The following is a 24662-nucleotide window of genomic DNA, read 5'->3' on the forward strand; positions in this document are numbered from 1 at the left end:
AAATGGTTTTGAGTAGTTTATTATGACCGAGTGGAATATAGCCCTGATTGTTTTTCCCCCCTTCCTCACACAACTACACTTATACATCACACGTACATGTAACCACTCCTCACTCATCTATCCACCCATCCATCCACTCAGCCACATGCATGCCCACCCACCTATTTACCTACCATCTATCCATCTTTCCATCCATTCATCCATCTGTTCGCTCATGTATCCATTGATTGATTCATCCACCTCCCCACATTTGTCCATCCTTCCATCTTTCCTTATATCCATCCATCCATTTGCCCACCCACCCACCCACCCACCCACCCATCCATCCACCCATCCATCCATCCACCCACCCACCCACCCACCCATCCATCCATCCATCCATCCACCCATCCACCCACCCACCCATCCATCCATCCATCCATCCATCCATTCATTTATCAGAAACAGCTCACTAAGGTAAACTCTTTCCCATTTCTGGCTTCAGTTTTTCCTGTTGTAATTTAAGCCCTTGCTCTGTGGCACTGTGCATACAGTCGCTGCCTCCCTATTTATGCTGTCTCCAAGCATTGTCAATGATATGCAACTAATTGCATGTTAGTATATTGGCTAATTAATTAATACAACCATGAACAGTCCTGGAGTAACAGTTTTGAGTCTGGGTTGTGATGGGAAAGCAACAGTGCAGACTTTTGTTGCAGTCTGCACTGTGACTCAGATTTCCCAAAGAACATACCAGAGTTCTCCAAAGGCCGGCATATCTGAGTGGCAGGCAACCATATTGCAGTATTTTGATTCTTGACCAACATGTGTTTAGAAGGGTCAACACTGCATCCATGTTGGAGATTATCTAAGTGACTTTATGATGCCGCGTGGTGAAATAGTTTTCATATTCTTCCCCACCAAAGCCACTTTGGGAGACTTTCTTTTATTTTTTCTTTGGAATTATTTTTATTGGAAAGTCAGGTCTACAGAGAGGAGAGACAGAGAGAAAGCTGAATGGGAAGTGGAGTAGCCCCTTAGCCTTCAGGCCACCGTGCCAGACCCTCTTTTTTTTTTTATTATACGTTTATTCTTATTGGAAAGGCAGATTTGCAGATAGAAGGAGATACAGAGCGAACAATGTGCCATCTGCTAATTCATTACCCAAATGGCTACAATGGCTGGAGATGAACTGATTTGGAGCCAGGAACCAGGAGCTTCTTCCAGGTCTCCCATGCAGGTGCGGGGTCCCAAGGCTTTGGGCCATCCTCAACTGCTTTCCCAGGCCACAAGCAGGGAGCTGGCTAGGAAGTGGAACAGTTGGGATATGAATTGGTACTCATATGTGATCCTAGCACTAGCAGGCAGAGGGTAAGCTAATTGAGCTAGCCCCTGGGAGATCTTTCTTTTAAAAAACAATATAGTACAATAAGCATCCCTACTTCCAAATCAAAGATGGACTCCCAATGAAACTGTTGGACAGATCTAGATGTGAGATGCTGGGCTGTCTGACATTGTCTGCACCAGTAATGTCAAGGCATGCTTAAATAATAGACTGATGGAATTATAACTTGTTAGAAGGACTATACTATTGTAACAATATGGGGAAAATCAGTTGGGGAGTGGGATTTTAGCAGGTAGACTCTCTGACCCTACATAATTGTACCATAAAATTCAAAATGAAAAACAAACAAGCAAAACAACTAAAAAACCCCCAAAGAACAAAACAGGGCCTGACACAGTAGCCTAATGGCTAAAGTCCTCACCTTACATGAGCTGAGATCCCATATGGGTGCCAGTTCTAATCCTGGCAGTCCCACTTTCCATCCAGCTCCCTGATTGTGACTTGGGAAAGCAGTTGAGGACGGCCCAAAGCTTTGGGACCCTGCACCCACGTGGGAGACCTGGAAGAAGCTCCTGGCTTCAGATTGGCTCAGCTCTGGCCATTGAGGTCGCTTGGAGAGTGAATCATCGGATGAAAGATTCTTGTCTGTCTCTCCTCCTCTCTGTATATCTGCCTTTCCAATAAAAAATATAGAAATCTTAAAAAAAAAAAAAAAAAAACGAAAAATAAAAAACAATACAAGTGATGGCCTAGTGGCTGAATCCTCACCTTGTATGCGCCGGGATCCTATGTGGGCACTAATTTGTATCCTGGCTGCTCCACTTCCCATCCAGCTCCCTATTTGTGGCCTGGGAAAATAGTAGAGAAAGGCCCAAAGTCTTGGGACCCTGCACCTGCGTGGGATACCTGAAAGAAGCTCCTGGCTCCTGGCTTCAGCTTGGCTCAGTTCCTGTCATTGCAGCCACTTGAGGAGTGAACCAGCAGACAGAAGATCTTTCTCTCTGCATCCCCTTATCTTGGTAAATCTGCCTTGCAGTAAAAATAAATAAATATATTAAAAAAAACATACAAGCAGCTTAAGAAAAGGCTGGCTGGCTTTGAAGGGCTTTTAAGAATTCTGTGCCACCCATTGGATGCGGAGGTTGGAGACCGTGGGGGCATGTCCTTGCTGGGCTTTTCTGCTCTACTCACAGAACATGAAACTTTTACCATTCTTATTTTTGTCTTACTTCTCCAGGAAAATTATAATTTCTTGAACAAAAAAATTAACTACAAGTGGGACTTTGTCATAATGCAGGCCAAAGAGCAGTACAGGTGAGCAATGTTTATTCTCTTTCTCTCTTTCCTTCCTTCTTTGTCTTTTTATCCAAATACAGCTTTATGGGCATTTGTGTCTCCAGCACTGGGCTGGACATGGGGAATGAAAAGAAACCATCAAGTGGGTTGGGGAGGCGAGTGAGCAGCGTGGATGCTGCTGAGAGATGGGAATTACCGAGCAGCAGGAATGGAAGGTGGACATTGAGCCTGCAGCTGCCAGGGAAGCACCCGGATGAAGAATGGTGATGTTGGGTATGGAGGAGAGAGGCTTGGGAGCAGACAGAAGCAAGCTGCTGCCTTTGTCAGGGGCGGGGTGCAAGGCATGGCATGGACAGAAGTTAGCAAGGCGTTCAGTGGAGATGCCAACAATGGCAGACGCAGTAAGCGCTTTGTGCTGAGGGCATGGCCCAAGCTCTTGAGTGACCCAGCAGGGAGTGAGGAGGGTGGCTGAGGCCAGCGTTTCTCCTAACGCAAGCCCTGGCATGGACTGTTACTTGCTTGCTGACATTGACGTTGACCATGTTGACCAGGGCAGGGGAAGGTGAAGAAGCCATGGACAGTCCAGAGCTGGCTCAGAAGGTCCCACACGCAGCCATACTGGAGAAGTTGGTGGACCTGGTTTGGTTCTAGGGCTGGTCACGGCACACGGTCTCACCCAGGAGGGTTGCTGGGGCCACTCCCAGACTCCAGTCCTGCTCTACCACATGCTGACCATGTGGTCTTGGCAGCAATGTAGCTCCTTTTTTCCAAAGTTCTCTGAACTGTGAAATGAAAAAGGCCACCACAGGAACTGCATTGGTGGTGTGTCGTAGTAGTCATAGGGACGCCTCGCCCAGGAGAGTAAAGGTCACGTTTGCTGTGCCTGTGACTGTCACGGGGCATTGGTAGTTCTTTGGGCTTGTTGGGAGAATCGTCCAGGTCCTAAGAAATGAGAACCATCACTGATGGAAAGAAACAGAGTGCTAATGGCTTCAACCATGGCTTTTGGCTTTCCAGAACTGGCAAGGAGAGGACCAAAGCAGACAGGTATGCGCTGGATTGCCAAGAGAAGGCATACTGGCTGGTGCACCGGTGCCCTGTGAGTACCCCCTGCTCCTCTGAAACTTCCCCACTGCCTTTCTGCTCTGGTCATCCTAGTGGCCAGCCCTTCCCTGGGCTCAGCGTTGGTTTGGGTTGGCAGGAGGAGCCACTTTGAGCTGAGTGATGGCCTCACCTCTTGGTGGGGCTGGCTGGGCTCTGCTGTTGGCTCATCTGTCAATGCCATGTTAGAGGGAATCCAAGCGAGTTCACCTTTTATTTTTTTGTTTGGGAATACCCTATCTTGGGAAAGGAACACAAGAAGGAGAAACTTGAACACATCTGTCTCCCAAGCAGAAGAACAAAACACCCAGGATGTCCTGTGTGTCTCCTGCCCTCTGTCCCATCCCTGTGTCAGATCCAAGCCCCAGCGGCTGACTTGGGAGGAGGAGGGAAGGAGTGAGAGTGAGCCAAGCTTCTCATTGCTTGCAGCACAATGTATGTCTGGCTTCAGGATGTTTACTTGGCTGTGTGGAGTGCCCATAGGATTGTAATCCTTGCAAAGCCTGGTTGTTGTCCTTGATCTTCCCACCTGCTCTCTGTGCCTGCACTCAGAAGGCCTATGAGGTTCACCTGTAGGACCAGGTTCACCCCGGTGGTCCTGGGCAAGCTCATAGTCCCCGCCAGGGATATCACTCAGTGGATGTTGTGGCCTGACACACAAGAGGCACATAAACCCAGCTGTGTGTGGCTATGACTGTCTCCCTGCATCGCCTCATGTGCCACCCTTTCTCTCTGTTCCTTCCTCCGTCCCCACCAGCATGACATCCTCTCACTCCCTCCTTCCCCACCTTCTCTACACTCTGCCTGACTCCCCCCTTGACCGCCGCTGCCAGGGCTACCGGCGCCACCACAACCACCACAGTAGGCCTCAGCTGAGAACTTGCTGTGTGCTGGGCGCTGGGTGGAACATTCTGTACTCGTTCTTTCATCTCTACAGCCCTCGGAGGAAGGCAGTAGTATTGTTTCCGTTTTGTTGAGCAGCACACTGAGGTTCATGGACGCTGCCAGTTTGCCTGGCTCCTCAGTGTGTTAGTGCCCAAGTGTCTGATTTCACCAATAGCTGCTGACAGTGTTTTCTCTTAGCCAGGGTACACCATTACCTCTCATGACAGTGTCATGGGATGTCTCAGTGCCTTTCAGTCCTCTGTAGCCTCCTTGGTCATGGACACATTGCATGAGTTATTGCTGCTCCCACAAGCACAGTGCCTGGGTTCCCATGTGTGTGGTCCATTGAGGATCCAAGTTCAGAGTGAGGCTTTGATGTACCTGGAGCTGTCTGGGTAGTCCTGAGACCCAGCACTGATCTTGGCAGGTAATTTCCCTCTCTGCTGCTTCATTGAGTCAAGAGCTGATATGCCAAGCACCGGAGACCCCAGTACTTCTTAATGGGTGGACTACCTTCAGGAGACATAAAGAAGCCACCACCACAATAGGGATGGAGGGTTAGGGAGAAGCCAGCCAAAACCACATGGCCTCTGGCTCTGTGTAATATTGAGTAGCCACTGGGCAGAATGACTTTGACCACCTGTTGCAGAGTGTGCCTTGGTCTGCAGCTCCTGGGCCAATTTATTTGCTTGTTTGTTGGTCGGATTGTCAATCTGGGAAACCTCCTCTGGGCTGTGACTTTGGGCCAGTTGAGAGGTTAGGGGCTGGGCATGAAGTGACAGCTAAAAGTCATTGAACACCTACTATGGGCCAATGTGAAGCCCTTGGCACAGATGACCTCATTTGCATTTGGCCATGGTGCCATGAAATAGGGAATGTCATCCCCATCGCTCTGAAGGAAAAGCCAGGCCACCAGGGAGGCTTAGTGGCTTGCAGTGCTGTGATGCGAGTCCATATCCATCTGATGGCAGAGCCTACATTCTACTGTTGCACAAGGAACATCCAGCTTGGTTCCCTTGTTTCTAAGCTCAGGATACTCAAAAGGCACATTGCCATAAGCCAGGTGGGCAGTGCCTCAGAGCAAGCATGCAAAAGAGGGCACAGTGAGAGGTGATTAAGGGAGGAGAATGGTCTGTCGGATGCCACCTCAAAGACAGCATCACGGGCAGAGGCCAAGTTCAGCAGAGGTGGTGGTGGCTCATGGATTCAACCCCATGTGGAGCAAAGCACAGCTCTGAGCCCGATGCAGACAACAGTGGGGCTTGTAAATGAGTGGAAGGAAAGTGGTCATGTGGGGGCCTGCCCTGCGTGTCTGGTGGGCGCATGTCTGCTGTGCCATGGGTCTGCTTTCTGGCAGAATGTGCTCTAAATGAAGATGTTGCTTGTCTGAGTGTCAAGTTCAAGGGCCCTTGTTTCGACATCATGTGCAGATGTTCTCCAGAAAAGGAGACATCTGCTCTTTATTTCCCGTCAAGGTTAGACTACGTGTCCGACACAAAGACTGGCAGAATAAATGAAGGTGGCTCTGACAAGAGGGAGCACCATGAAGCTATTAATCTAGTATTTTCAAAGGCGGTCCTTGACCTAGAAACATGGTCTGACATACAATATTGTATCTTAGCAACAGGGTAGAATGCTCTGTATAACCTTGTTCAAATCTACAAAACAGATGCCACATGTATTTGTGAATGTGCACCATGTACCAGGTCCTTACTAGGTAATGGGGATATTTGGCTTAGCAGTTAAAACAGATTCGACCAGGGGCCTCATGGGACTGATTACAATCTGGTGGGGAGACAGGGACTAAAATGGTTACACGAAGAGATATGTGGGACCTCCTCGCAGTCAGCCTGTAGGAGTTGGAGGCTCTGCATCAGATCAGGGATCAGCCACTGCATGGCCATGACATTCAAGATAAGATTTTCTTGGAGAGACTTCCCTAACTCAGGGACCCCAAATTATCTTCCTTCCCAGCCCCTGCTCTCCCTGCAACCCTACTCTCCCTGCAGCCCTTCTCCCTGCAGCCCTGCTCTCCCTGCAACCCTTCTCCCTGCAGCCCTGCTCTCCCTGCAGCCCTGCTCTCCCTGCAGCCCTGCTCTCCCTGCAGCCCTGCTCTCCCTGCAACCCTTCTCCCTGCAACCCTTCTCCCTGCAGCCCTGCTCTCCCTGCAGCCCTGCTCTCCCTGCAGCCCTGCTCTCCCTGCAACCCTTCTCCCTGCAACCCTTCTCCCTGCAGCCCTCCTCTCCCTGCAGCCCTGCTCTCCCTGCAGCCCTGCTCTCCCTGCAGCCCTGCTCCCTGCAGCCCTGCTCTCCCTGCAGCCCTGCTCTCCCTGCAGCCCCTGCTCTCCCTGCAGCCCTGCTCTCCCTGCAACCCTGCTCTCCCTGCAGCCCTGCTCTCCCTGCAGCTCTGCCCTGGAGTGCTGATTCCCGGGAAGGCCACCTCTTCACAGCACAGGCATGGCATGCCCCAAAAGTCCCTTCTAACTTGGGTCACAAGGCATTTGCAGCGAAAGGCCTCTGTGGTTTATGTTGGGGCATCAGCCCCTGGTGTTCACGGTTCTGCTGGTGGAAGGGAGGAAGCTTGCACTGCTCTGGAGGGCTTCCTGTGGGTGACGCTGGGGCCCAAGCCTCTGCGCTCACTGTGGGGATGGATTGCTCATGCTTGTTTCCTGTGTACGGATGGCTCTGGGCCATCTTCACTCAAGCCCCACCTTGCATACTAAAACCGTCTTGATAGCTCTCCCCTGTCTATCATGATGAAACCAGAGGCTTTGCACGATTAAATGAATGAAGGAGTAAGACTGGTAGTCTACCAACCTGGTGGCAAGACAGTGCCCCAAGAAGCTTCAAAGGCAGAGGGCATAGGGAGGGCACCACAGCTTGACCAGGAAGGACTGAGGCTTCATGTGGCTGCTACCCACGGAAGGGCCAGAGGGAGGGGCCTGGGATTCAGGGCAGTCAGTGAGGGGGTGCCTGGCTGTTCCGTGGAGCTAGTAAGAAAAGCAGGGTTGTGCTGGAGTTCAGGCAGGCAGGATGACAGGATGATGACACCTGGTGGGTGGCTACAGGTGCGGGTCTGAGGTGCAGGCAGCTGGTTTTAGCTGTGCACCTGTAGCGTGGAGTACCAGGGCAGCAGGATTTCTATCAGGGTGTGAAACAAGTTCAAAGGAAAGAGCTGGGGAGGGACTCTGGACTGGAGCAGATGACTGCACTAAACTGCTGAGGCAGCCAGTGTCTGTGGAAGGGCTGTTGGAGGACCGTGGGTGTGGGCTGCGTGCAAGTGGAAGTTCCAGGGGGTGCGTGCCTGTGAGTGTGTGCTTCCATACTAGAGTGAGAATTTGTGAATGCGCGTGAGTCAGAGTGAGGGTGCAGGTAGGTGTGTTAGAGACCATGTGAGTGAGAGTGTATGGAAGTGTGCAGAGTCTGTCTTAAGTCACACTGGATGGATTTCTTCCTATGAGCAATAGGGAACAGATTCTAGAATCTGCCCCCATTAGAAAAAAGCACCGGTTATGAAAGCCATCCCTGCCCTCTAGCCCAGCTTGCAGGTCAGACCCCTGGGTAGCCTTCTAATGATGCACACCACACATGTGATCCATCACCTGGATGCTTCATAGCTAAGTGGTTGTCTCCGCTGCCATCCCCCAAGCCGGGAGCAGGTGCCTCCATATGTCTGCAAGGGCTGCCCTGAGATCTGGGGTCTCATGTCGATGGACCACATCCATAGATTTCTCAGTATGAACACAGTGCCCAGATAATGTCTAGTTCAATTTCAATTCCAGAACAACATCAAATAATTTTTACAGGAGATGTGTTTTATATCAAGATAAATTTTTATTAAAACATTTTTTATTTCAGCATATATACAACTACTTGGATGATTTTTGGAAATAGTTGGATTCCAATATTGTATAATATTGTATCTGGCAGTCTTAGATCTGAGCTAAAAATGTGGATGTTCCAACATACTAGGCTGATTCTGATGGAGAGAAAGTCCAGTTACCCCTGAACTGTGCTTCTGTGCAGTTGGGCTGGTCAGTAACACACTCTGAGCTTCAGAAGAGGAAGCAGAAGACCCACACTCATGGCCAAAGAGTTATGAGACTGGTTAGAGAATGTGGCTTCCAGGATTTTCGGCACAGCTAGCATGCAGCAGAGCCTGGACTGGAACTCAGAATGCTTTGCTGAAAGCCAAGACTGAATCTGCGAAGTGTGGGGAAGGAGCACTGTGGGAGTAGCCAGGGTCCCTTGTACTAATCCTAGTGAACTCTTGTTGAGTTTATGGATTATCCATTCATCCAAATGCTTATCCAACAGTGGTGCTGGGAATGTCACTCCTCTGTCCATTTGTCCCTTATCCATTCATTCATCAGTCCATCCATCCCTGTATCCATCCATCCATCCATCCACCCACCCATCACACTATGGTGTTGTGAATGCTACTCATTTGTCTATTTGTCCCTTCAAGTACTCATCCATCCATCTGTCCATCCATCCACTCACCACCCATCCACTCATACATCCACTCACTCCTCTCTCCCTCCCTCCTTCCCTCCCTCTATCCATCCACCCATTTCCCATTCATCCACTCATCCATCCATCCATCCACCAATCATCCACCTATCCTTCCATTCATCATCCCTCGATTCATCCACTCATCCATCCTTTCTCTCACCCACCCACCCACCCATCCATATACCCATCCACCCATCCATCCACCCATCCACCCATCCATATACCCATCCACCCATCCATCCACCCATCCACCCATCCATCCACCCATCCATCCATCCATCCACCCATCCATATACCCATCCACCCATCCATATACCCACCCACCCATCCATATACCCATCCACCCATCCATATACCCACCCACCCATCCATATACCCATCCACCCATCCATCCACCCATCCACCCATCCATCCACCCATCCACCCATCCATCCACCCATCCACCCATCCATCCACCCATCCATATACCCACCCACCCATCCATATACCCACCCACCCATCCATATACCCACCCACCCATCCACCCATCCATATACCCATCCACCCATCCATCCACCCATCCACCCATCCATATACCCACCCACCCATCCATATACCCATCCACCCATCCACCCATCCATATACCCATCCACCCATCCATCCACCCATCCACCCATCCATCCACCCATCCACCCATCCACCCATCCACCCATCCATCCACCCATCCACCCATCCATCCACCCATCCACCCATCCATATACCCATCCACCCATCCATATACCCATCTATCCATCCATTCATCTCCCTGGCTTATGTGGCAGGGATGCTGTTCTAATAGACGGCCTTCTTGGAACTCCTCAGTTCCCCTGGAGATTTCACATGCCTTCCAAGATGCCTGTAGGTCACAGCCTTTCCCGGTTCAACCTCGCAATCAGCAGGTTCCCTGTGACCCAGAGTTAACCAGGAACTGGAGACTGTCCCTGTCTTGGTCCTTACGTTGTTTTTATTCCTCAGCCAGGAGTGAACAACGTGCTGGACTATGGCTTGGATCGAGTGACCAATCCAAATGAAGCCAAGGTAAACAAGGTACGTCTCTGCTGTGCACTTAGGAATGACCTAGACCAGGTGCCAGGATGCAAAGCTGGGGTTCCACGACTGTTCACGTCTGTTGGGGCAGCAGTATCTACACTTTCACATTGCAAGGGCAAAACTGTGTTCCTTGTAGACTAGAGCTGGTGAGAGGGGAGGCCAGGGCAGGGGTCCTGGGTGAAGAGATTATAACTAGCGAGGAAGGAGAGAATGAGGAGTGAGGTTGTTACAAATGGCATCATATTTTCCTGAGTTACTTCCCCCTTTGAAATCCAATCAAAGTTGTGATACTGCCATGCCCACAGATGCACAGACATATTTTCTGCACAGTTCTAGCCAGTTCCTTTACCCGGAGATGAAGATGAGAATCCAGATTCAAGTTTAAATTTTAACCCCAGTCTACACCATGGGCACTGGAGTGTTACACTTGCACGTTCCAGTGGAGTGGGATCTTTGCAAAGATCCCCCAATGACCCTTATGCCAAACAGGTCATCTTACATGCTGGATGGTTAATTTCCTGCAACTTCAAGATTCTCGTATGTGAAGGAGGTCCATCAACTGTTGAAAACATGGCTTTGTGGACATTTTGAGGCAGGTACTTCTTAGGGGAGGGGCTTGTGTTGAGCCCGGAGTGAGTTTAGTAGTGCATCTCTGGCCAGTACCTTCTGTCACACATCCTTAGTTCTATTGCTCTGTCTGACTGGCAGGGAGTCAAGACTGGCCTGGTTGAGAACGGGGGTCAGCAGGAGCCAGCCTGATCCCACCCACACTTGTCCTGGGTGGTGCCCCTGCCTTCTATTGACTGGAGTCTTTGGGCAGCAATGGGTCAGCCACCACATAGCCTCATGGCACCTGTGAAACCTGGCAGTGCCTGTGTAGGAGCTGGAGGGAGGTGCTGGGAAAGCTAGGAGCTGGGCAGGGAAGGAGGAGGGGACAGGGGCAGGTAGGAGGTGTTAAGGCCACTCTGGGACCCATGGGAAAAGGCGTTGAGGCCACAGTGGGCAACAGGCAGTGAGAGGTGCCTGGCCCACGGAGCTGAGAGGAGGGCCCCTTCCTGTGGTCGCTCAGGGCGCTGGCAGTCAGTTCCACCGCAGCCTTTCAGATAACACATCAGTGCCTGGGCCCTGTTGTACCCAGTTGCCATGGAAACAAAATCATCAAGTAAAATACAACACCCAGGTGGAAGATGAGGGATTTTTTAAAATTTTATTTTAATGGATAACTGGCAGCTCTGGAAAGCTCTTGCCCAAGGATAGGGGAAGGGCGGTGCCTCACCCACTCTACCTGGTGGACTGTGGGGACCACGGAGGGGCTGGGGTTGGGGTGCTGCGCTGGGTCCCCTCCCGGGAAATCCCCTTCCCTGGGTGCTTGGGGGCCGTGTTCTGAAGCCCCCGTGCCTTTTCCCGAGCAGATCTGACCTGATCTCCTCTCTCTCTCTCCTCACAGCTCTCTGTCTCCTGTTCTGCCCCAGCTGTGGCTGAGAGGGAAGAAGAGGAAGGAGCGCCCATGTCTGGCTGGGCGGGGCCCTGGAGGCGGGCGCTGTGTTTTGTCTGCACATCCCTACCCCATCCTGTCTGACTCAGTGGCACCTGCTCTTTTCTGTGAATCTGCTCTGGCAGGAGAGGGTGGCCAGGAGCAGAGTGGCCACCCCATGAGGCCTTGGGTTTGCTTTTTTGTCTCCATTCAGGGAACTTATGGTGTCTGAGCTGGCTTGTGGGGAGGGGGAAAGAGAGAGAGGTGATCAATCAGACTGAGGCTGAGTTAGAGTGGCAGGTGTCTAGGGGCCTGGGGTGGTGGCAATGAGACTGAGGCTGAGTTAGAGTGGCAGGTGTCTGGGGCCTGAGGTGGTGGCTGTCTGACCCAGGAAGACCCAGGAGGTGGATCCTCCCCCTGACACTCTGGGAGTACACCCTCCTCCCCTGCTTCCCACAGGACTTGCTCTGCAGGGAGGGGACAGAATGGAGACCTGCCTGTGGGCTGCATGGTGCCCAGGCTGGCCATCCCCGGGCCCCTCCATCCCAGGATGAGAGGGGATGAGGCCTGAGAAGCGGGCAGGGGCTGGCCACCAGCACGCAGGGATGGGGGTGGTGTATACCTCAGAGTGCCATGCCATCCCAGCGAGCCCTAGTCCTCTACATCCTGGCCGTGTGGTCTTGGGCATGCTCTGCTTAGAGTCTCAGTCTGCTCATCCAGAAAACGGGCCCAGCGACAGCTCCTTCCTCACAGCTTGTTCATATGACCCTAGAACAACAGGTTCCCACCGGTACAGTAGCTGTTACCATGGCAGCTGCTTCCATGTGGGAGAGAGAATTCGCAGGACCCCGAGGACCTTAGAGACCATTCCGGGGACTGTACCTTACCACTCTGCTCATATGTCCTTAAACTTTCTTATCCTTCAAGCCTGACTGGACACATAGGGAGGAACATTTACAGCAGTTCCAGAGTCTGTGAATGCCTGGCCAGCAAAGCCAGCTGCCGAGCCAGTCCAGAATAACCACTGGCTTGTGCGCTGGCTTGGGGGTTACAAAGCACCAATTAGGCACCTGCATCTTGAACACTGTGCTCTGCAGGGCGCCCCAGCGGGGAGCCCTCAGGAGACCAGAAGTGGTTGCACCTGCTCTTCCCCCACCAGCTCCCACCGGTGAGGGGATGCACTGCTTTCTTCCTGTGACCCCTGTGTGACCTCGGGCAGCTGAAGCTTGCCGCACACCTGCAGCTGCCAGGTGGTGATGCATGGCCCTGTTTCCCAGTGGAGGAAATGGGTTGGGGGGTGCAGGAAACCCAGCGGAGGATGTCACCCCTGCCTCTCCCTGGCCCCTAGGTCTATTTAGCTCCTGCTTTATGGGAAGGACCTTGCTGGATTTAATGTCCTGATGCCTTCTTTAAATTCTTTTTCTTGTTTTTAAGATTTATTTATTTTTATTGCAAAGTCAGATATACAGAGGGGGAGAGACAGAGAGGAAGATCTTCCGTTCAATGATTCACTCCCCAAGGGACCGCAACGGCCGGTGCTGTGCCGATCCGAAGCCAGGAGCCAGGAGCCAAGAACCTCCTCCAGGTCTCCCATATGGCTTTAGGTTGTCCTCCACTGCTTTCCCAGGCCACAAGCAGGGAGCTGGATGGGAAGTGGAGCTGCCGGGATTAGAACTGGCGATATGGGATCCAGGTGCGTGCAAGGCAAGGACTTTAGCCACTAGGCCATTGCGCTGGGCCCATCTTCTTTAAATTCTTTGCACATTTTTTTCTACAAATGGGGGTCCATGCATTTTTACTTTGCATTAGGCCCCACCAGGCCTGCATGTGTCTGGGAAGTACTTGTGGGATTGGCATTTACTGCAGGTGACAGCGACCCCAGATCCCCGTCCCCAATCCCCTGTACTCCTCCCTCCTCCCTACCCCCACCCCCAGCTGCCCCCTCACTCCTCCCTCCCCCCACCCCCAGCTGCCCCCTCACTCCTCTTGCCTCTTCTGCCTCTCCAGCTTCCGGATTTCCCAGCCTCTGACCTTGATCCTCTCAGTGCCCTTGTAGCTCTTCTGCATCTTGTCCTGGGCTCTGTGGCTGCTTCCACTGCTTCTCCACCTCTGCGTCTTCCCAGATTCCTGCCTGGCAGCTTCATTCCAAGATCCTTGCTTGTCCCTCCCCTCTGCTGGCTGACAGTGACCTCAGGGCCTCCCAGGCACGGCCCTGACCTGTGTTAATTATCCCTCCCACCCCCCATCTGGGTTTCCCCGGCAACAAGTTGACCACAGAGCGGTGTAAACAAGTCTGGATGTGTCTGTATTTGGGCAACTGTGCAACTGAAAAATACAGAATAATTAGAATTCCAAGAATGCAGAGCATCTGAGGGTAACTCAGGCAGAATCTCCTCGGTGGGCAAATTGCATTGTGCTTGGGGTAAGGGACACGGGCTGGGAAAAAAGAACAGTGGCCAGCAGCCAGGAAGGAGGGGGTTAAGGCATCGTTCGTTGTTGACTCTGAATCTCACAGGATTCCTGGCTATTTCATCATTGAAATTAATTAAGGCGGGGGGCAGGATTGTGCTTGCGTTCATCTCGTTTTTGGGAGTCCTGCTCTTTTTAAATTTTAAATCCAATGGCTGCTGGACAGAGCTGTTGCGTGCTCAGCTGCAGGGCAAGGAGGGAGCTGGTGAAGGGAACACGCCAGGCTGCAGCTCCAATCGCCTTCCCTTTCAGGAGGGCTCCGGCTGGTAGATGCCCGAGGGTATACATCCCGCGTTACAAAATCCCACATGGAACTGAAATGTGGGAGCACTTGGGGTTTTCTTTTTCTTTTTTTTTTAAGATTTATTTGTTTTATTACAAAGTCAGATATACAGAGAGGAGGAGAGACAGAGAGGAAGATCTTCCATCCGATGATTCATTCCCCAAGTGAGCCACAACAGCAGGTGCTGTGCGATCCAAAGCCGGGAACCAGGAACTTCTTCCAGGTCTCCCACATGGGTGCAGGGTCCCAAAGCTCTGGGCCGTCCTCGTCTGCCTTCCCAGGCCACAAGCAGGGAGCTGGATGGGAAGTGGAGCTGCCTGGATTAGAACCGGCGCCCATATGGGATCCTGGCACGTTCAAGGCTAGAACTTTAGCCACTAGGCCATGCCGCCGGGCCCACTTGGGGTTTTCTGAATAGGTAAGCTTGACTGCTTAAGTCTGTGCCCAGATACCCAGATGTAAAAACAACTCAACTTAACTGAAACCGTCCGGATCCCAGGCGCTTGGGAGGAGGGATACTCAGTGTGTGTTCTTAGTAATCTATCCACTCCCACCAGGCTTCAACAGGAAGGTTTGATCATACTAACTTTGAATGTGAGTCTGCTGCCCCCAGGGTTTTTTCTATCTAAACACACATCTTCTAAAACAAGATGCCAAGAGAATGGAGACAAACAGTAAGAGTGGCTGCCAAAATAGTTGGATCATTTGGGGAGTGTTTTCAAGAGGAAAAATTCTATTAAGCTTAGATATAAAAGATGCTTGCTTTTCTAGGCCTCCAGGCACCGAGAAGTTACCATTTGTTGAATGTTGATTGAGTGCTCTGCCTCAGATGTGAAGCAAGCCAAGACAGACATGACCCCCTGTGCCTTAAAAATGAATTAATTTGTTTCTGTTCATTTTATCTGAAAAGCAGAGAGGCAGACGGAGAGGAAGCGTTCATCTGCTAGTTCACTCTGCAAATGTCTGTGGCAGCCAGGACTTGGGCCAGGCTGAGGCCAGGAGCCAGGAACTCAGTCAAGGATTCTCATGTGGGTGGTAGGGACCCAAATAATTGAGCCACTACCTGCTGCCTTCCGGGGCGTGTTTTAGCAGGAAACTGGATTTGAAGTGGGAAAATGAGAACTTGAACCTGTGATACATGATGTGGGCTTCTCAAGCAGTGTCTTAATGATTGTGCCAAATGTTTATCCCTTAATGGTGATATTTCTGTCACACAAAAACCACACAAATATATAATGACAATTGTGATACGTGCTATGAAATAGAAAGGATACGTGAATCCGAAACATAGAGGCCACCAGGGCTTTCTGAATTAACTCTTCCTATGCCCCACACCCAGGAAACAGATTATGTGTGGAAAGCAAGATAACAAAGCAAGAGAAAAATCGGCATGGGTTAGAAAGGAGACCACAAGGCTCCAGTTAGGGCCATGTGTTGTCAGGGGCCACGGCTTGTTTTGTTAACTGGTGAAAGGGCAGTCATGTTCTACCTGGACTTCCAGCTGCTCCAAAGGAAGACTTGGTTACACAGCAATGAAGAGACTCGTTTTGAAATATAAAATTCAGCACCGAGCAAACCTTGGACACAACCAAATGTAGGGAAACTACAGTAAGCGTGCCCGGCTTTGAAGAGTTGCACGGGAGAGGAAGGTGGTGCCAAGGAGGTGTGCTTCTTTCAACTATTTTAGTTGCAGAGAGATCTGAATGATTTCCAGACATTTCTGAGTTTAAATGTGGAGCCCCTTGAAGCCATCCTTTTCAGCCCTAATTGAAAACATTCTGGGAAGGGGCATCTCGTGGCTCCTCCCAGTGGAAGCTTGCTCCGTGGCCTTCAGTGAGGGCTTGGGTCTGATGTAATCTCCACAATACAGCTGGTTTTAGACCGCAGGGGCTGCTCGTCTCCTGTCTTTCAGTTGTGTGCTTTGTTCTCATCACTGTGGCTTTGATTTTCAATGCGTGATGCTGGTTTGCTTGTGATCAAGACCCAGGGACCGAATCTTACTGTGCATTCACATCTCCCCCTTGTGAGAAAGAACTTGAGGCTCCACAGGAGTTCCCCCGTCTTTATCTCATTCTGGATCACAGTGATTCAGTGAGACTCCTCTCTCCCGCACTTCTGAACCTCTCGCTGTAGAGATGGCTCTGAGGACTCCGATTGGTGAGGGGTGACCTCAAACTTTGTTTTCAATTCATCGTGACTTTTAGAATAGTGTCAGGTTGTCATAGCAAATTATTCTCTTTCCCCCACCAAGTCTCTGCATTGATGGTGTTTTCCAATGGTTGCACAGAATACCACGAAGGAGATGTGACAGGCAGATGACAAGAACGGACCATTTACTCAGGGGAGGACTTTGATTTTTCCAGTGGACATTGAACTACAGTGATTTAATGGCATTCTTTAATGGATTTGCTTCTTTGTTTTACAGAAACAAACAGTCACGTCTGTCAGGAAGGAGGTAATTTGTCTTCTTGTTCCAGTGAAACTGGATTTTAAATCCTCTAATAAACCACATGCGCGTTGGCTTTAGGTTCTGACTCAGTCATGAAATGAAAACTGTATATCATGTTGAAAGAATTGCTCCCAAGTTCATGGGCAGCACGGAGGGACAAAGCCTCTTCTGTAAGCTGGTGCTTACAGGTGCCCCGCCCCTTGAAGACACCTGGCAGAGGGAGGTGACCACGGGAGCCCAGGGCGCGGAGCTGGCCCTGGCTCCTGCAATGACACCGCCATTCCGAATCTACCAGAGTAGCCAGCTAGCTGTTTTGACAAAGCTTATATCCAGAGCCCAGGAGAGACCCTGGGAAGCCTGGACTGTTGAGTGGGATGGCCCATGGATGTCTGGTGCGAAGAAGACAGGACAAGGGCAGGTCCTGCTTCTGCAGGGGCTGCAGAGCTAGAAATATGATGGGGGTGGGATGTTTGCTGTGTTGGGGACCTCTCCCTGCTTGCACAGCCAGAGGTGCATCAGGAAAAGCCAAGTAGCTGTCCGTGTATCTTCTTAGAAAACAAGTTCTTAAAGAACTCAACACGCTGGATTGAGGGGGTCAGAGTTTGGGGTCACCTATCTGTGTGGGCTGAAGTTGAGTTCTGTTGGTGCCAAGGTGGCTGGCTGGGGGCCACATGGAGGTGACACACGGAGTGGGGCAGTGGGACATCTTCTAACAATGTTGTCTCTTCCAGATCATGTATTACCAGCAGGCCTTGATGAGGTCTACAGTGAAGTCTTCAGTGTCCCTTGGAGGGTACGTCCCTGGTTTCTTAGTCTGGCTAGTGTGTGAGCACAACATGGACAGGAGGAGAACCTCCTCTTGAAGGCACACTTGGCAAGCCATGATGAAGCTTCCAGAAGAAGTTATGAGGACAGAACTGGTTTCTCTCTTTCAGGGAGATTACGCTCCCTGCAGCTCCCGTTTTGGGCTGAGCAAAGCCAGGCGGTGTTGAGGCCTTATCCAAGACTGCCATATGTCTTGGAGTCCACTGATTGGGTGTCTGTGGAAGGGGGAGCAGGAAATGCAAGGATACAAGGTAGCCTGTATTCCTGTTACTACCCACTCACGTTTACTGGGGATTTCTGGGTTATGTTTATTGGTTTAGTGGGCTGTGATTTCAAATCCACTTATGGCAAATTGGAAACTTCTGTTTGATTGGCTGAACTTGCCGTCTTCTTGGAGCCTGCCTCTGTTGGGCAGTATCTGGGAGACACCCCAAGTTGTTGTGCTCCTGAAATGTCGAGTTGATGGGACCACCTTGCGAGGGTTGATACCTCCTTGCACACACAAAAGTAAGCTCACTTTTCCCTAGGGAAGTGCAAGTCACTTATTTATTCTAATCTGGAAGACTTGAGTAATGGCATTATTTGAGACTGCACATGCTGGTTTGGCTGGTACCTACTGGCCTGTATGGTTAAGGATTGGGGTCTTGTAAAAATCCTCAAGACATTTTATATCTTTCCAGAAATCTAGTTTGCCTAAGAGTGACACTGGTCTAGCCCACGTTTTTCAGCGACTCCTGCTGCTACTGCTGCTTCTAAACCCAGGTGCCAGATGAAGAATACACCTGAGTCCTTAGCAGACACCCAGCTTGGGGTGTGATGCTAGTTGGTGCTGTATGATAAAGCCAGTGACACCACTTACTGTGAGGTTCCAAAAATCTGGTTGCACAAAATCAAGCAGGAAGGAAAACAAAGTCTGCTGGGTCCTTCTCAGATATACTTTGCAATTTCCCTTTGTCTCAGGGCCTCAGAACCGTAATTTTGACATCGTCAGAATTTGTCCTTAAGCACCAGGTGTGTGTCTGCCACTCCAGCTGGAGGGTCTGAAGAATGAATGTTGGGGAGCAGTGAGGCCAGGAGCTTGTGTTCTGCAAAGCCCGGGTTCTGGATTGCTGCAAGGGCATGGGTCTCGATCAACCAAACCCACATGACCATGGGCAGACTTCACCCAGCAGATGCTATTCATAAACATGGTGGACCTCATTCCCTCCCCGGGTGCAGAGACAAAGACCAGGAAAGGTGTTGACTCAGGAAGTCTGACTCAACTTGAAAGAATTTACTCCTGTCCCAAGTCATGGGACAAGACTTCACAGCTCAATTATAACCCAGTTTTTTTAAGAATGGGTCTTAGTTTTCTAATCTAGGTATTATTCTGATGTGTATTCTGACTCTAGCATCTCAGCGAATCTGTGACCATTGATCATCTTCCAAAATGGATACACCTGTTTGATTACTTGCAAACTGAGTCCACTTTGGATTTGAAAGACTCCTTATGAGATGCAGAGAGGCTGTCCAGTTTTAATCAACCAGGGGCAGAGGCGACAAGCAGACCAGAGCATGAGTCAATGTTTTGTTACCCAGGTTGGCTAGGGTCAGGTCTTGCCAAATCCCTGTCCATCCTAGGGGCTCTTGGAGCAGTTTTCTAAGAAGACAGTCGGAAGTAGGAACTCCACTGGAACTGGAAGGGGGGACGTGAAGCAGGGTCATGCTGGTCCGTCAACCAAGTGTTGATTTCATCTTCTAAATGTTGAGTGGAATCCCAGAAAATCGTTCTCCATTTGTCTTGCAGGATTGTCAAGTACAGCGAGCAGTTCTTGTCCAATGATGCTATCACATCAGGCTGCCTGCCCAGCAATCCTTGGATAACAGATGATACCCAGTTCTGGGACTTAAATGCCAAATTGTATGTATAGGAAACATTTGTGTTTTGTAAATAGCTTCTTGAATTATAATTCACATGCTACAGATTAAAAAAAAATAATGTTCGGAATGCAGCCAGTCATCCACCACAATCAGGTTTAAACGTCATCAAATGTCATCACCCAAGATGAAATCCTTGCACCCCTTAGCTGCAACTCCCAGCCCTCCACCCCTGTGCCCCTCCATCCCTTGGCAACCTCTGTTCTGCCTCCAGGGATGTGCCTGCTACCAAGGTTTCATATCAACAAAACTGTATAGTGAGTCATCCTTTGTGACTTTTTTTTTCCACTTACTGTTGTCAAGGTTTTTCTGTGTTGGAGCCTTATTAGCACTTCAGTCCCATGTGTGGCTCAATGTCACGCACCACATGGAGGGAGCACGTTTTGTTTATGTATGCATCTGTTGGTGGACTTTGGGGTTTTAGCTGCTACAGATAATGCTACTGTGAATCTCCATGTTTGCTAGGCAACCATCACTGTTGCTGTTCTAGAAGTTCCTATTGGTCCTGGGTGCCAACCCGAGTTGCCTGTAGCCAGCCTGTAGGCTGTTACCGGGCCTTGTAGGGGGCCTTTCAAATTCTTTGTCCCTGAAGGCTAAAACAGAGCTTTTTGTGGTGGTATCCTCAGCCCCTCTAGGCTACCATCCCTGGGACGTGAGTCCAGGGGTCTTGTCTGAGGCCGCACCTGTCCAGCAAGTGACGCTGTGGATTGTGTGTTTGTGCAGGAGGGTGGCTGGTGGGAGGAGGAGGACTGTGTCAAGCCCTGGCCCATGGGACCAGGGGAGGTCGGCGGCACCCAGGGCACGGCTGGGGCACCTACCTCGGGTGGAATGCCAGGTTCCTTCACAGGTCTCGTCCTTGCAGGGTGGAGATCCCAACCAAGATGCGGGTGGAGCGATGGGCCTTCAACTTCAGTGAGTTGATCCGAGACCCCAAGGGTCGGCAGAGCTTCCAATACTTTCTCAAGAAGGAGTTCAGCGGTGCGTCTCTCTCCCCTCTTTTTCCTTGTTCCTTGTAGAGGCTAGTCCTTGAATGTGGAGTCGCAGCAGGTGTCCTCAAAGGCTTGCCCAGGCTGCGAGGCAGGTGCTTCCTTCTGTAACTTCAAGACTCTGCCTCCATGTTCCCCAATCCCCCAACTCCTTCAAGGCCTGCAGAGCATGTGGATTTCAGTGGGATGTGCAGGGTCACATTTTCCTCCCATCCTGGTGTCTGTTTGCTCCTGGTGTGTACTTGCGACTTCTCGACACTGCACCGAGGACCATCTGGGAACACCGAGAGGCCAGATCGAAACCCCTGTTTTCTAGCTGCACCTTCCGCTGGCCGTTGCACCATGCTGGCAGCCTCTGCTTTGGTGGTATTTCTTTCCCTCCCTGCTGACGCCCCAGCCATGGGGCACATACTTGGGAGAAGGCTTGCTTGCATTAGCTAAGACCCCGCTTGCCAGTGTGATGGCTCCTGTGATGAATCCTACTGGACAAGCCATTAATCTGGTTGACTGCCTGGTGCAGATTATTACATCGTAATATGGATTATTGAAATTCCTGCTCCCTGTGCCAGCCCAATTGCCTTGATTTAATAAAATTGAGAGAAGTAATGGCTTATGCAGGCTGACAAATCAGTGAATATAGTGCCATCTAGTGGCAAAATGATACATTACACTCTGAACTTCCCTTAGGCATTCCGTAGTAACAATGGGGATCCTGGAAAAAGATTTGCCTGCATTATTAAACTGTGTTTCACAAAGTTTCAGGTAGGTGTAAGAAAGATGGACTGTTTTACTCATTTGAAAACATTTTCTTTTCTTTTATTTTATTTAAAGATTTATTTATATTTATTACAAAGTCGGATGTACAGAGAGAGGAGGAGAGACAGAGAGGAAGATCTTCCATCCGATGATTCACTCCCCAAGTGAGCCGCAAAGGGCCGGTACACGCCGATCCGAAGCCAGGAACCAGGAACCTCTTCCAGGTCTCCCACACGGGTGCAGGGTCCCAAAGCATCGGGCAGTCCTCGACTGCTTTCCCAGGCCACAAGCAGGGAGCTGGATGGGAAGTGGAGCTGCCGGGATTAGAACCGGCGCCCATATGGGATCCCGGGGCTTTCAAGGCGAGGACTTAAGCCACTAGGCCACGCCACCGGGCCCTGAAAACATTTTAAATTGGAACACAATTCACATACAATGAAATTCACTTTCTAAAAAGTTGTCCGTTCAGTGCATTTTACTATATTCAGCAAAGTTATATGGCCACCACCCCTGTCTGAGCCCAAAAGTCTTAATTCCTGCAAAAACAAATCCTTTATCCTTTGGAAGTCATTCCCGTTTGCCTCTCCACTCCATCTCAGGCCTAGGAATCATGAATCTGCTTGTCCGCAGGTTTGCTTTCTGGACATGTCCCAGGAATGGGATCTTACAACATGTGGCCTCTCGCCTACATTTAGCCAGCAGTGTGCTGGGGTCTTGTCCTTGTCACATGTAAATGTGCTTTATTCCTGTAAATGCATGCTGGGATTCTGTTGGAGGGGGTTTGTCACATCCTGTTTTGTCACTTTTCCACCTTGGACATTTTATTTGTTGATTTTTTGGCTTTGTGAGAATAACACATTTTGGGGTACTCACTTCAATTTTGGGGTGGACATATATACAACAAGAGCATTTCTACCATTGCTCAGCGTTTGGCTCGGTGGCGTGAGGGTCCCCGCTAGTGCAGCCTCAGCCCCTGCTGTCTCCGGAATGGTTCCTTTCTGCTCAACCTCACTCTCTCTGCCCGTCACACGCCACCTCCGCATTTCGTCTCTTCCCCCACCCAGACAACCATGATTCTACTTTGTGATTCTATGAATTTGACTGTGCTGGGTACCTCCTGTAAGTGGAGTCGAGCAGTAGTTGTCCTCCTGTGACTGGCTTATTTCACTTAGCTCCATGGCCTCAGGGGTCGTGCGCAATAGCAGGGTGTATCTAAACATCCGTCTTCAAGCTGTGTCCCTGAATGTGCAGACCACTTCCTGTCTATGTGTTGCTTCCACGTTTTGCGAATGACCGCTCCTTTAATTTCAGCATGACTTATCTGAGAGGCAGGGAGAGGGGAGAGTGCATGTGCATGCTCATTCCCTCTGTGGGTTTACTCCCCGAGGACCTAGAGCAGCCTCTGCCTGGGGCCGGAGCCCAGAGCCGTCAAGGCAATCTAGGAATCCGATGAATTGGACCAGATCCAGCGGGGTCTGGGGTCTACGTCAGCAGGAAACTGCAGTGAGCAGCTGGAGCTGGGGGGCTGGTGGGACACAGGCATTTTTTTTTTTTTTAAAGATTTATTCATTTTATTACAGCCAGATATATACAGAGGAGAGACAGAGAGGAAGATCTTCCGTCCGATGATTCACTCCCCAAGTGAGCCGCAACGGGCCGATGCGCGCCGATCCGAAGCCGGGAACCTGGAACGTCTTCCGGGTCTCCCACGCGGGTGCAGTGTCCCAATGCATTGGGCCGTCCTCAACTGCTTTCCCAGGCCACAAGCAGGGAGCTGGATGGGAAGTGGAGCTGCCGGGATTAGAACCGGCGCCCATATGGGATCCCGGGGCTTTCAAGGCGAGGACTTTAGCCGCTAGGCCACGCCGCCGGGCCCTGGACACAGGCATTTTAACCCATGTCTTAATCACTGGACTAAGTCTTGTCCACCCCGACGTGGCAGAACTCGCGTGCAGTCACATGAGCCCAGTCACAGGGGACCTGATGAAGAATCCCTTGGTGTGGCGTTGGTGTGGTGTTACAAGACTTATCATACATGAACTTGTACAGGCACCGTTCTAGGACTGGAAGAAAGTGACAGGCTGCAGGGGCGAGTATTTCTAACTTGTGTGTTAGTGGGAAAATGAGTGGCACCTGCCACGTGAGCGTGTGATGGCAAACATGCTGAGTGCCCACCCTGTGTTTCCAAGAACTCACAGAGAACAATGACAAGAGTCCAGGCCCTGGGAGTAAGATGTCCCAAACCCCAGGAGGGTTTAGTCTGACCTGACTTGTCTTGCAGAAGAAAAATTTGTCCGCAGGCTGGAGAACGGAACCTCTCCCACCTGACCTGTTTCTTTTCTTTCTTCTTCTCTCGACTTGCTTTCATGTGCGTGGACGCCGCCTCTCCGTGCAGGGGAGAATCTGGGATTCTGGGAAGCCTGTGAAGATCTGAAGTATGGAGATCAGTCCAAGGTCAAGGAGAAGGCGGAGGAGATTTACAAGTGAGGATTAGCCAGGTTGACGGGCGAGGTTCCTGTGTGTGAGGCTGGAGGCAGAGCTGGGCGTGCAGCACCCAGTAGGGCTGGCCGGGCATGCTGCACCCTGCACCTGCCTCACCATGAGTCCTCCCTCGCTGCCTTGGAAGGCCTGGGGACCTGCTGCTCCTGGAGGGATGTGTCTAAAGGTTAGGGGAGCAGTCGCTTGAATGACAGTGCCAGAGCTTTGTCTTTAACTAACTCCCTTGGATCTCCTGAGAAAGACGTGTGTGTGTGTGTGTGTGTGTGTGTGTGTGTGTGGCAGAGCAGGCCCCCCAGCACCCCAGTGAGTCTGGCATAGTGACCCCAGCTTGGGAATTGCTGTCGGGCACATGTCGTGTTTGTCACCTCATGGCCCTGGGTGCCATGCTCTTGGTGTAGCAATTGTTTCTTTCCTCTATCTTATCTGAGAGCCAAGGGTTCAAGTTCAGAAGGGTCAGTCCTGCTTCCAGTGGCCAGGAGGGAACCACCAAGGATGCTGAAAGCTGCACCTGCTCCCTGCCCGACTCCTCCCCTGAGCAAGCCTGCTGGATGCTGGGGTCTTGCTGTGGTCCCCTCTGTGTCGATTGTATCTGCACTGGTGTGGTGTGCACTGGGGCCTTCAGCTCTGGCTCCTGGAGCCCAAGTCCCTGGCTGGATTGGAGCTAGCCCTTGGCAGCCTCCAGACTGAGGTGCTGGGCTGTGGCAGTAGCCCAGGGGGCCTGCCCCTTCTGGAGCGGCTTCCCCCACCCCTTGGATGCAAGCAGACCCGTCCCAGTGTTCAGAACCATGAACACTCAAGATTTTGCCTGCCTCGCCA

At 51.0% G+C, this 24662-nt stretch overlaps 1 protein-coding gene across 1 annotated transcript in view; it reads left to right on the forward strand.

The window, feature by feature from the left end:
* RGS9 (regulator of G protein signaling 9) overlaps positions 1-24662 on the forward strand; it is a 58162-nt gene that overhangs the window by 17896 nt on the left and 15604 nt on the right. Inside the window, exons 7-14 of the mRNA XM_004592962.2 lie at positions 2562-2638; positions 3638-3719; positions 10114-10176; positions 16840-16869; positions 17595-17656; positions 19475-19588; positions 20468-20583; positions 23743-23830. Of these exons, the coding sequence (XP_004593019.2) occupies positions 2562-2638; positions 3638-3719; positions 10114-10176; positions 16840-16869; positions 17595-17656; positions 19475-19588; positions 20468-20583; positions 23743-23830 (632 nt within the window). The remainder of the gene's footprint in view (positions 1-2561; positions 2639-3637; positions 3720-10113; positions 10177-16839; positions 16870-17594; positions 17657-19474; positions 19589-20467; positions 20584-23742; positions 23831-24662) is intronic.

The sequence above is a fragment of the Ochotona princeps genome, chromosome 17, assembly GCF_030435755.1.
Source record: "Ochotona princeps isolate mOchPri1 chromosome 17, mOchPri1.hap1, whole genome shotgun sequence".
Lineage (NCBI taxonomy): Eukaryota > Metazoa > Chordata > Mammalia > Lagomorpha > Ochotonidae > Ochotona > Ochotona princeps.